The sequence below is a fragment of the Coregonus clupeaformis genome, chromosome 15, assembly GCF_020615455.1.
Source record: "Coregonus clupeaformis isolate EN_2021a chromosome 15, ASM2061545v1, whole genome shotgun sequence".
Taxonomy (NCBI): domain Eukaryota; kingdom Metazoa; phylum Chordata; class Actinopteri; order Salmoniformes; family Salmonidae; genus Coregonus; species Coregonus clupeaformis.
In genome coordinates this window covers 39,463,888-39,477,438 of record NC_059206.1, presented here as the reverse complement: position 1 = coordinate 39,477,438, position 13,551 = coordinate 39,463,888, and the positions used below count along the sequence as shown (strand labels likewise).

Below are 13,551 nucleotides of genomic sequence, written 5' to 3'. Positions count from 1 at the left end.
CAATGATATAAAAACTTTGGAGTACTTTAAATGAAATTATGGGCAGAAAGACAAATTCAAATCATTGAATCAGATGGCTTATTCATCACAAAACCATTTGTTGTTACCAATTATTTTAATGATTACTTCATTGGCAAAGTGGGCAAACTTAGGCAGGAAATGCCAACAATGAACAGTGCGCCATCGTATTCATGCATAAGAAAACAAATAATAAAAGAAAAGCATTGCAAGTTTGAATTTTGTAAAGTTAATGTGGGAGAGGTGGAAGAATTATTGTTATCGATCAATAATGACAAACCTCCTGGCATTGACAACTTAGTTGGAAAGCTACTGAGGATGGTAGCTGACTCTATAGCCACTCCTATCTGTCATATCTTGAATCTGAGCCTAGAGGAAAGTCTTTGTCCTCAGGCCTGGAGGGAAGCCAAAGTAATTCCGCTACCCAAGAATGGTAAAGCGGCCTTTACTGGTTCTAACAGCAGACCTATAAGCTTGCTGCCAGCTCTTACATTTCATTTACATTTTAGTCATTTAGCAGACGCTCTTATCCAGAGCGACTTACAGTTAGTGAGTGCATACATTTTCATTCTGCCCCCCCGTGGGAAATGAACCCACAACCCTGGCGTTGCAAGCGCCATGCTCTACCAACTGAGCTACACGGGGCCCCACTCCCTTTAAGAGTGTGCTCTAATCTCAGCTCGTTACCTGTATAAAAGACACATGGGAGCCAGAAATCTTTCTGATTGAGAGGGGATCAAATACTTATTTCCCTCATTAAAATGCAAATCAACTTACAACATTCTTGACATGCGTTTCTCTGGACTCCCCTTGCTGCCATTCTGTCTCTCACCGTTCAAACAAACCCACCATCAAAACTACAGACCGATCACGTCTTTGTCAGTGGGCAAACGCACAAAATTAGCAGGGGACCAAATACCCTTTTCCCTCACTGTAGGTGGTTCTTTCTGCTTTTGGAAAATGCATTCTGTATGCAAACACAAAAAGGCACCTGAAAAATATGCTTTACTATAAATGATCAATATAAAACCGTGAAATGACATAAATATACATTTCTCCCTCCTCTAAAAAGAGTGTTCAATAAAGACCCTGGTTTCTGACCCTAGAAAAGAAAGCCATCATCATAACTCATATGCTAAAGTGACACATAAAAAAATGATGTACCTGTAAAAGCTATCTGTGAAACCTGTATATCTGTAAAACCACTGACATGAATTACTTCAAAAAAGCTAGACCATTAACAAAGTGTAACTGCTTTGGCCAAAACCGTTAAAACCCCTCTCTTGCATGACACATAGATGTTTGAATCCTCCAACCCCTGTAGAGAGCTCTTTACATTCACATGCCCCAAGTTCACAGATCAGAGTTGTGGTTGGGTCTGGGCAGATCGCACTCTTTCTCAAAATTGCAGCCGTGTAGCAGCTCTCTGTAGGTCTCTCTGACCGTATCGTAGAGTGGAGCCTGGTGCTTTATATCGGGGAAGTTCTGAGGTGTCTCGTTGAGGAGGAACAGCACAAAGAGCAGGTTGGCTGCGTAAGGCACGATGCGGCTGGTACGGAAGGTGCGGCCATGTTGCACGTCAAAGTTGTCAGCAGTCAGGGCCGTCTCGTCTCTGAAGAAGCCCATGAGGGCCAACAGGGGCAGGAGGGTCTCGGCATGGCCCACCTGGATGGTCACGGCCTCAGATACATGCCCAAACCTGATCTCATGAGCAGCCTGATCAAGACGATTGAACAGGTCATGAAAGAGAGTGCAATTGGACTTGCGGTTGATGTCATGACCATAGCCCCTCTTCCAGTACTGTTTCAGGTCATTCTTGTACTCCAGTACTTGGGCATCAGTCTCATCAAACATGTTGCACCAGGGGGAGTTGAAAGATGTAATGGCAAACTCGTATGAGCACAAGAAGAATGTAGCCTCCACCATATCTGGTGTGATCCGATTGTATGGAACTTGCAGCTTGTCAGCCATCTTCATCTGCACTCTTTTCATCTCTGCTGAGGCCTTGAAGAGGTGGACCTCTTCCAGGGCAGTTTGGTTGTTCTCTACATCCTCATAAAATTTCTGGCAATGGTCAAAGAATCTCATCAACTCATCGTTGATTTTGTGGCTGGGTCCAACTTCGGTCACTTTCCAAAGGTTGAGCAGACCCTCTTGGAATGCTACAATGCTGTCCACGCATCTGTGTTTAGAGCTAGTGATGAAACGGATACGGTGGGCTCAGAGGTTTTCCTCGGATATCAGAGACAGAAACAATGTTGCCAACCTGACAGCCAGATGCCTATGGTCATCTAGCCCCTTCTCCACAAGCTTGCCATCCATGTCGTCAGTGTACCACATTTCCCACTTGGTTTTGATGTCATTCAGCCATTTATCAGTGTTCATTGCCTCGTTTCGAACAAGGTCGTAAAGCCGTTGCATCCTTTTTATATTTTTGGTCGTTGGATATCGTGCACCATGCCGAATAATGGCGGTCACATCAGAGCCGTGCAATCCGTACATCCCGGTTTTAAAAAGGATTTGTTTACCGAGAGGATGTCATTAATGAGATAGTGGTTAATCACCTCATATCTGCCTTTCGTTCCAAAATAATTAGCAATTGCAGGTATGTTTGAATTAACGTTAGCATTTGCAACAGAGCAGTATGAAACTGGGTCAAAGCAAGACTACATTTCGTGAACAACAAACTTTGTTTAGATAACGCAGATGTAATTTCGTCAAATTAGTTAAGGTAGGAACAATTGATTATTTAACTACTAAACTAAGTTAGCTAAGCTATCGCATTGTCTCTTAGCAAACTGTTGGAAAAAATTGTGTTTGACCAAATACAATGCTATTTCTCTGTAAACAAATTAACAACAGACTTTCAGCATGCTTATAGGGAAGGGCACTCAACATGTACTGCACTGACACAAATGACTGATGATTGGTTGAAAGAAATTGATAATAAGAAGATTGTGGGAGCTGTACTGTTAGATTTCAGTGCAGCCTTTGATATTATTGACCATAACCTGTTGTTGAAAAAACGTATGTGTTATGGCTTTTCAACCTCTGCCATATTGTGGATTCAGAGCTATCTATCTAATAGAACTCAAAGGATTTTCTTTAACGGAATCTTCTCTGATGTCAAACATGTAAAGTGTGGTGTACCACAGGGCAGCTCTCTAGGCCCTCTACTCTTTTCTATTTTTACCAATGACCTGCCACTGGCATTAAACAAAGAATGTGTGTCCATGTATGCTGATGATTCAACCATATACGCATCAGCAAACACAGCTAATGAAGTCACTGAAACCCTTAACAAAGAGTTGCAGTCTGTTTTGGAATGGGAGGCCACAAATAAACTGGTCCTGAACATCTCTAAAACTAAGAGCATTGTATTTGATAAAAATCATTCCCTAAGTTCTAGACCTCAGCTGAATCTGGTAATGAATGGTGTGGCTGTTGAACAAGTTGAGGAGACTAAATTACTTGGCGTTACCTTAGATAGTAAGCTATCATGGTCAAAACATATAGATTCAATGGTTGTAAAGATCGGGAGAGGTCTGTCTTTAATAAAGAGATACTCTGCTTTTTTGACACCACACTCCAAAAAGCAAGTTCTGCAGGCTCTAGTTTTGTCTAATCTTGATTATTGTCCAGTCGTGTGGTCCAGTGCTGCAAGGAAATACCTAGTTAAGCTGCAGCTGGCCCAAAACAGAGCGGCACGTCTTGCTCTTCATTGTAATCAGAGGGCTGATATAAATACTATGCATGCCAGTCTCTATTGGCTAAGAGTTGAGGAGAGACTGACTGCATCACTTCTTCACTTACCCCACCAGACATGCCACCAGGGGTCTTTTCAAAGTCCCCAAATCCAGAACAAATTCAAGAAAGCATACAGTATTATATCATATCAAATAAAATCAAATGTATTTATAAAGCCCTTTCTACATCAGCAGATGTCACAAAGTGCTATACAGAAACCCAGCCTAAAACCCCAAACAGCAAGCAATGCAGATGTAGAAGCACGGTGGCTAGGAAAAACTCCCTAGAAAGGCAGAAACCTAGGAAGAAACCTAGAGAGGAACCAGGCTCTGAGGGGTGGCCAGTCGCCTTCTGGCTGTGCCGGGTGAACATCTATGAATGTTCAAACATTCATAGATGACCAGCAGAGTCAAATAATAATCACAGTGGTTGTAGAGGTTGCAACAGGTCAGTACATCAGGAGTAAATGTCACTTGGCTTTTCATAGCCGGGCATTTTGTGGTTGAAATAGCAGGTGCGGTAGAGAGAGTTGAAAACAGCAGGTCTGGGACAAGGTCGTGAACAGGTCAGGTTTCCATAGCCGCAGGCAGAAGAGTTGAAACTGAAGCAGCAGCACGACCAGGTGGACTGGGGACAGCAAGGAGTCATCAGGCCAGGTAGTCCTGAGGCATGGTCCTAGGGCTCAGGTCCTCCGGGAGGGGAGGGAAAGAGGGAGAGAGAGAGAATTAGAGGGAGCATAATTGCATGGAACTCCGTTACATCTCATATTGCTCAAATAAACAGCAAACCTGGTTTCAAAAAACAGATAAAGCAACACCTCACGGCACAACCCCTCTCCCCTATTTGACCTAGATAGTTTGTGTGTATGTATTGATATGTAGGCTACATGTGCCTTTAAAAATGTTTTATGTAGTTCTGTCCTTGAGCTGTTCTTGTCTATTAATGTTCTGTATTATGTAATGTTTCATGTTTTGTGTGGACCCCAAGAAGAGTAGCTGCTGCTTTTGCAACAGCTAATGGGGATCCTAATAAAAGACCAATACCAAAGTATTCAGACCCTTTGACTTTTTCCACATTTTGTTACATTACAGCCTTATTCTAACATGGATTTTTGTTTTAACTATCATCAGCAATCTACATACAATACCCAATAATGACAAAGCGAAAACAGGTTTTTAGAAATGTTTGCAAAAAAATAAAATTAATAATAAGAAATACCTTATTTACATAAGTATTCAGACCCTTCGCTATGAGACTCGAAATTAAGCTCAGGTGCATCCTGTTTCCATTGATCATTCTTGAGATGTTTCTACAACTTGATTGGAGTCCACCTGTGGTAAATTCAATTGATTTGCATGATTTGTAAAAGCACACACCTGTCTATATAAGGTCCCACAGTTGACAGTGCATGTCAGAGCAAAAACCAAGCCATGAGGTCGAAGGTATTGTCCGTAGAGCTCCGAGACAGGATTGTGTCGAAGCACAGATCTGGGGAAGGGTACTAAAAAATGTCTGCAGCATTGAAGGTACCCAAGAACACAGTGGCCTCCATCATTCTTAAATAGAAGAAGTTTGGAACCACCAAGACTCTTCCTAGAGCTGGCCACCCGGCCAAACTGAGCAATCGGGGTAGACGGGCCTTGGTCAGGAAGGTGACCAAGAACCCGATGGTCACTCTGACAGAGCTCTAGAGTTCCTCTGTGGAGATGGAAGAATCTTCCAGAAGGACAACCAACTCTGCAGCACTCCACCAATCAGGCCTTTATGGTAGAGTGGCCAGAAGGAAGCCACTCCTCAGTAAAAGGCACATGACAGCCCGCTTGGAGTGTGCCAAAAGGCACCTAAAGACTCTCAGACCATGAGAAACAAGATTCTCTGGTCTGATGAAACCAAGGTTGAACTCTTTGGCCTGAATGCCAAGCGTCACGTCTGGAGGAAACCTGGCACCATCCCTACGGTGAAGCATGGTGGTGGCAGCATCATGCTGTGGGGATATTTTTCAGCGGCAGGGACTGGGAGACTAGTCAGGAGTGAGGGAAAGATTATTGATGAAAACCTGCTCCAGAATGCTCAGGACGTCAGACTGGGGCGAAGGTTCACCTTCCAACAGGACAATGACCCTAAGCACACAGCCAAGACAATGCAGGAGTGGCTTCGTGACCTGAAAATAGCTGTGCAGCAACGCTCCCCATCCAACCTGACAGAGCTTGAGAGGATCTGCAGAGAAGAATGGGAGAAACTCCCCAAATACAGGTGTGCCAAGCTTGTAGCGTCATACCCAAGAAGACTCGAGGCTGTAATCGCTGCCAAAGGTGCTTCAACAAAGTACTGAGTAAAGGGTCTGAATACTTATGTAAATCTGATATTTCCGTTTTTTTAATTTTTTTTATTATATATAAATTAGAAAAAAATCAAAAAAAATGTTTTTGCTTTGTCATTATGGGCTATTGTGTGTAGATTGATGAGGGGAAAAAAACAATTTAATACATTTTAGAATAAAGCTGTAACGTAGCAAAATGTGAAAAAAGTCAACGGGTCTGAATACTTTCCGAAGCCACTGTATACCACCAAAAATAACTTTAGTGGTTAAATTCCCATGTACCGAATAAAAAATACAAGTTAAATGAGTTTCCATCGCATTTTCAACTCTATTGATAGTTTTGTCAGAAATGTTTTAAAAATCTGATATTAGCAGGTGCACTCTAGCCAACAGCTTGCAGATAAAGTGCTGGTAGGCTAGCCTACGTGATGATATTATTATTTTTCTGGCAATCTAGAGCCATAATCATTATGCATAATTCTGCATAGCTAATCGAAGTTTACCTCTTTACCTGTTCAATTGTCATTTTAATTAATGAGGCACATTGATTCTTCAAGAACCTTTATGCTTTAGGAGTTTAGTACAACTGCCACACTTGTATATAGTATCATAACCCAAGAATTAAAGCAATCTTAGTCAATTACGTATCTACTTAGTCAATTGTGTATCTATCTCTGTCTATGAATTTCACAGTGGAAAATGTATATGAATTCATAGACAGTGAATTTGAATGTACTATTTTATGAATTGACAACTTCATAAAATTGGTAGGTGGCTAGTATTAGCTTGATCAAATTAATTTATAAACATACCTCCTGCCCATCACCAGCAGCTAAAATCAAATCAAACGCTGTGTTTGTCTACACTCTCTCTCCTCCTCCACTGATGATAATGCACACACTAGAGTATCTAGCAACCTGCCTAGGCATCTCTTTGCTCCATGCACCATGGAAGGAACCTTTGCCTGGTCCAGTTAGTGTGCTCCCTCAACAAAATACTTCTGTTAGATCTTTAAAAAAAAAAAAACATTGATGATAAAATGCGGCCTTTAATATTAAGTTAAGTTATTTACTTTGTTTACAAACATTGGAGTAAAACAAGCTTATATTGTGGGTTCTAATGGAGTACGACAGTTGAACTAAGCTCATGAGGCATTTATAAATTATATTCTTCAAGAATCAATGGCTACATATAATTCATGTATTGATGTAGCAACTCCTGATTGCCCCTTTGAACGGAGCACTTGAGACGATGATGTTTAGTCCTAAGTGAGGGTCGAAATTCAAATGCAAACGAGACCACAAACGTTCTATCTGTGGGGTTTTGTGATGAGAACGAAATAAGTCATTGCGTCATTCCGAAGTGACTGACAAATTATGTGAGTTGTATGAAGCCAAACCCATTGTGAAGTTACCTTCACTTCCAAGCCAGGCAGCGCACTGTGGATTTCATATGCAAGAAGAATAACTCAATTTTCAGTACATGGCCAATCGACGCTGTTATATTTACACCCCGGTTGCGCTATTACTGTTTGGAATAGTAGGCATTTTCCTTCTAACTATTCCCACCAAGGACTTGACCGAACCTCCGGAATTTATGGTAAGATTCTATGGGCTATTTCTGTGTTCGCAGCTTTTATGCGGGGTCGTGAAATGTAAGACTAACACATTGCCAACAGTGCAAGGGAGAGTGGACTGAGGTGTCCTGTCCGCGCGCGCCACTGCTACGCATACATAATATAAATTGCATAGTTTATGGAACAGGGTAATTTATACGTCTACTACAACACTGAAGATAAGAAAATTATGTCGACAAGCATTCAACAATTGAGTAAGTCTATCCACCTGATACGTAAAATAATACAAGAAACGTGTAGCAATTCAGTTAGCCTACCATTTTAGGCTTAAAATGCTCCTTCAGAACACTTGAATAAGGTTGATGGCCAACCTTTCTTAGCTGCTAACCAATAAATACACCAGTTGTGAGAGGACAGTCACTGAAAAGTACTAAAACCTATTTGGCCATTAGTGTGTCTGTGTTACATTGTCATTATAGCCTTATCTTCTGCCGCGTTCAAAACAACTGGGAACTCGGAAATCTCCGACTTCTGACTTCAGTGTATTCAGGACAACTGGGAACTCGGAACAAAAAAACGAGATCTGACTGGGATTTTTTTTTTTGAACGGTCATCTAACTCGGAATACTAAGTTGGAAACTCGGGCATCTTTATAGAGCTCCAACTTTCCGACCTGAAGATCACTGACGTTGTGATTTGATCTCGTTTCTTCCGAGTTCCCAGCTGTCATGAAAGCACCATTCACCTTGAGAACTGTTCCAACATGGGTGTGAGTTGCTGACAACCTAGTGACACTACCAAAGATTTTTTATAACTAATCCAAGATAGACCAGAGCGTGTCGTTTCCAATGGGAGCAATTTAATCATAGTGGGCAGAACAAGCAAGGATTTGGGCAGTGCCAAGAACGAGCTAGTGAGATCCTATTTGCGCGATCTAGCATTTATTTGCAGATTTCCGTTAGGGAATGCCTACTCTGTGAAGTGTGCTTGTGCTAAATTATAACTCAATTTGCCCTGCACTCCTTCTAAACAACGCAATATTTAGAAACTTTAGCAACGGGTAAAGTCTACAAAACGTAGTCCACTCTGTTTGTTACATATTCTAGTTTTGGAAACAGAAAACTGTACGGAGATGAAATGTTTCATCGATTAGAAAATTAGCAGAATGTCGGCCAAAATCCATCTTCTCCCACTGCTGGTCACGCGGCATCCTCTCATCACCATATTTGGTAGTGAGTGGAAACGCCAACCGTATGCTTCACATTTATACATCCTGTAAATATCTGCCTCATTGTTTTATCTGTGATACTACTTTGTGGTGTCCAATGCAACCTGCTGACAATGACCGTGTTCGAGAGCATCAAATCCATGAGGCATTGTTGGCGAGGGGCTTCTCTTGACGCCTGCATTGCATTGCAGACAGGGTCCTTGGAACTCCCCCCCACCTCTCTGTCTCAATTCAAGGGGCTTTATTGGCATGGGAAACATATGTTTACATTACCAAAGAAAGTGAAATAGATAATAAACAAAAGTGAAATAAACAATAAAAAATGAACAGTAAACATTACTCTCACAAAAGTTCCAAAAGAATAGTGTGTGTGTGTCTGTCTGTGTGTGTGTCTGTGTGTGTGCTCTCTTCACTGCTCATGGAGCAGTCGCCTGGACTTCTTCTAAATGCGTGTGTCTGTGTGTGTGTCTGTGTGTGTGCTCTCTTCACTGCTCATGGAGCAGTCGCCTGGACTTCTTCTAAATGCTTTTCACATTGATGGCATGTAAACTAACAACACAATTGTAGTCAATAAATGTGGTCAGAGACCTACTTGAGCAGCACCGCCCCCTCAAGTTTCTGATTCTGCCTGGCAGGGTTGGTCCTACAAAGCCAGAGCCCCCTGATGGGAGAGCATAATATACAAGGAAATTCTCAAAGCTGCTAATGACAACCTTGACGACCTTGTACCAAGCTGGTGGGGATTCCGGTGGGGTACCCCCACCCAGGTAGTGGCAGTGCTGGCAACACTGGCTGCAGTAACCCATGGGGAGGGGGTCACACTCGGACAATCAGAGAGGGGTCTTATTATTGTGGCCCAGGTGGCACAAAATAATCAAAGGTCTGACTGCACAGAGATGCTTGTGGAAAATGGTTACAACGGGGGACCAGAGTGTTTGTGTCTCAGGTGAAGAGGGTGGATCTGATCTCCATCACCTAGGACTTGACATAGATTAAATAGATTAATCAAATCTCACATTGTTGTAAATTTTTGCTCAATCTTGCATGCTTTCTCAAACAGCTGTAACTGTATATGCATTCATAAATCAGGTCCTTTCTTGAGTTGGGCTCTGGGATGTAACAACCGTTGAGCATCTGATCTTATGGTTGATTGTGGAGGAAAGGGGTTGAGTGTGTAGAGTATGTGTGTGTTTATCCCACATCTGTTGCAAGGGGGTAAGGATGTTAGGGAGAATATAGAATGAACCACAATAATTGTTCGCTAAAATAATAATTGCTTGTCAAAAATGCAATGTAATACAATGGCAATCCGGGTTATAGGTTAAAATCCTACGCATGAACTGCCAACATTATTACGCATATTAATTGATAATGATGGAAATTAAGATATGCAAGATATTTGAATAGATATATATTTTTAAATAGCTATATACAGTGGGGAGAACAAGTATTTGATACACTGCCGATTTTGCAGGTTTTCCTACTTACAAAGCATGTAGAGGTCTGTCATTTTTATCATAGGTACACTTCAACTGTGAGAGACGGAATCTAAAACAAAAATCCAGAAAATCACATTGTATGATTTTTAAGTAAATCATTTGCATTTTATTGCATAACATAAGTATTTGATACATCAGAAAAGCAGAACTTAATATTTCGTACAGAAACCTTTGTTTGCAATTACAGAGATCATACGTTTCCTGTAGGTCTTGACCAGGTTTGCACACACTGCAGCAGGGATTTTGGCCCACTCCTCCATACAGACCTTCTCCAGATCCTTCAGGTTTCGGGGCTGTCGCTGGGCAATACGGAATTTCAGCTCCCTCCAAAGATGTTCTATTGGGTTCAGGTCTGGAGACTGGCTAGGCCACTCCAGGACCTTGAGATGCTTCTTACGGAGCCACTCCTTAGTTGCCCTGGCTGTGTGTTTCGGGTCGTTGTCATGCTGGAAGACCCAGCCACGACCCATCTTCAATGCTCTTACTGAGGGAAGGAGGTTGTTGCCCAAGATCTCGCGATACATGGCCCCATCCATCCTCCCCTCAATACGGTGCAGTCGTCCTGTCCCCTTTGCAGAAAAGCATCCCCAAAGAATGATGTTTCCACCTCCATGCTTCACGGTTGGGATGGTGTTCTTGGGGTTGTACTCATCCTTCTTCTTCCTCCAAACACGGCGAGTGGAGTTTAGACCAAAAAGCTCTATTTTTGTCTCATCAGACCACATGACCTTCTCCCATTCCTCCTCTGGATCATCCAGGTGGTCATTGGCAAACTTCAGACGGGCCTGGACATGCGCTGGCTTGAGCAGGGGGACCTTGCGTGCGCTGCAGGATTTTAATCCATGACGGCGTAGTGTGTTACTAATGGTTTTCTTTGAGACTGTGGTCCCAGCTCTCTTCAGGTCATGGACCAGGTCCTGCCGTGTAGTTCTGGGCTGATCCCTCACCTTCCTCATGATCATTGATGCCCCACGAGGTGAGATCTTGCATGGAGCCCCAGACCGAGGGTGATTGACCGTCATCTTGAACTTCTTCCATTTTCTAATAATTGCGCCAACAGTTGTTGCCTTCTCACCAAGCTGCTTGCCTATTGTCATGTAGCCCATCCCAGCCTTGTGCAGGTCTACAAGTTTATCCCTGATGTCCTTACACAGCTCTCTGGTCTTGGCCATTGTGGAGAGGTTGGAGTCTGTTTGATTGAGTGTGTGGACAGGTGTCTTTTATACAGGTAACGAGTTCAAACAAGTGCAGTTAATACAGGTAATGAGTGGAGAACAGGAGGGCTTCTTAAAGAAAAACTAACAGGTCTGTGAGAGCCGGAATTTGTACTGGTTGGTAGGTGATCAAATACTTATGTCATGCAATAAAATGCAAATGAATTACTTAAAAATCATACAATGTGATTTTCTGGATTTTTGTTTTAGATTCCGTCTCTCACAGTTGAAGTGTACCTATGATAAAAATGACAGACCTCTACATGCTTTGTAAGTAGTGTGATGTCACGAGAGGCTGTGTCCTGGAGGGACGTTACATCCCCCGGAGGTGGCTGCAAACCCAGACAGCTATGGCTCCATCTGCTGGTATGGTCGGGAACTCCACCCCTCTATGGCCAATTTTCCCACGCAGCTGAAACAAATGAGGAGCTGATGAGCTGAAGGTTTGGGAAGGGAAGAGACACCGTCTCCAACCTGGGCTCTCTGGAGGACAAGAGTGCTGCACGTCCACTTCCATGAGGAATATAAGGATTTGGAGATACTTACCTTTGGAAAATACTCACCTTTGGATATATGCACCTGTGGAAATACGTGAGAGACATTTGGAAGGACTTTTTGCTGGGTTGGCCACTAGCTGCAACGTGGACTACAGTAAGGCTGGGGAAAAGTTATCTGAGCGAGTGAGAATTATGATTTTGGATGTGGAAGAGACATCCCTGAACTGTTAACCCTTAAAGAGCCACAAGAGAACAGAATTTTGTTATATTTTCGTTAATTTCCCAAGACCTATAATAAAATCCTTGTTTTGTTTGAACCTTGTCTCCTTGCACTACTTGAGTAATCCCGCTGAAAGCTGTGTAGCCTCTCGTGACGTCACAGATGGTGGAGAATACGGGCACGCTCAAGCGTTAATAGTGCATGTCAGAGGAGGATACCGAAGGTTTGATCACCCAGTTTTCCAAGTTGGCCGTAGGCTCCCCCGCCCGACTGAAATGGAGGACATATTGAAAGCCCTTGTTGCTGGCCAGCAAGCCCAGATGCAAGCAAACGTGGCTCTCTTGGAGGAGCAAAAGAAAGCCAACCTTCTGAAGGCAGAGGAATTGCAGTTGCAGAGACAGAGGGTGGTCCAAAATACCCGCCCAATAAAGGCAAGTGACTTTATATCTAAGATGGGAGCTACCGATGACATTGAGGCATACCTGCATGCATTTGAGGCCACGGCCACTAGGGAAGCCTGGCCCAAGCAACAGTGGGTTGGTCTGTTAGCCCCCCTTTCTAACCGGGGAATCGCTGAATGCTGTCCGGGGACCTGGGCCCTGACCAGGTTACTGACTATGATGCCCTGAAGTCTGAGATCCTCAGCAGATATGGACTCACAAAGTTTGGTATGGCCCAGCGCTTTCACAGCTGGACCTTCCAACCAGACCAACCTCCTCGGGCGCAGATGCATGAACTTGTCCGAATCGCAAGGAAATGGCTGGATCCGCAGAGGAATACAGCAGCGGCGGTGGTGGAGGCCGTTGTGGTGGATCGTTACCTCACGCGCCCTGCCTTATGAGGCAAAACGGTTCATCAGTCAACAGGCCTTGACCACGGCTGATCTGACCGTGGAAGCTGTGGAAAAGTACCAGGCCACAGCGGAGATGCTGAATGCTTCCCGAAAAGACCCCAGGAGGGCGGCCCCACCACAAATGGGAAGAACCCGTCCAAAGGACCCCAGGTCTCGAACCCAGCCACGTCAGGACTTATCCCGGCTCCAGGGGGAGCCAGAAACCAGGCGGGTCCAAGAAGAGTCACACCAGGAGGGGGAAACTCGACAGTGTTACCGGTGTGGGGAGATGGGACATATCTCCTGGCAGTGTGGGAAACCAGCCGATGAACCTATGCCCACTGCGGAGTCCTCCAGCTCAGCACCCACACACCGTTTTGCCTCGCTCTTGGGAGTCGTA

The 13,551-nt window shown here is 43.6% G+C and overlaps 1 protein-coding gene and 1 pseudogene across 1 annotated transcript in view; one reads left to right on the top strand and one right to left on the bottom strand.

Annotated features, from left to right (window-relative positions):
* Window positions 1-1,293: 1,293 nt before the first annotated feature.
* Window positions 1,294-6,611, bottom strand: LOC121583476 (annotated as a pseudogene).
* Window positions 6,612-7,501: 890 nt separating this feature from the next.
* The window catches only part of LOC121583309 (ectonucleoside triphosphate diphosphohydrolase 2-like), a 30,172-nt gene continuing 24,122 nt past the window's right edge, over window positions 7,502-13,551 (top strand). The window contains exon 1 of the mRNA XM_041899491.1: window positions 7,502-7,684. Coding sequence (XP_041755425.1) covers window positions 7,568-7,684 — 117 coding nt within the window. The 5' untranslated portion in view covers window positions 7,502-7,567. The remainder of the gene's footprint in view (window positions 7,685-13,551) is intronic.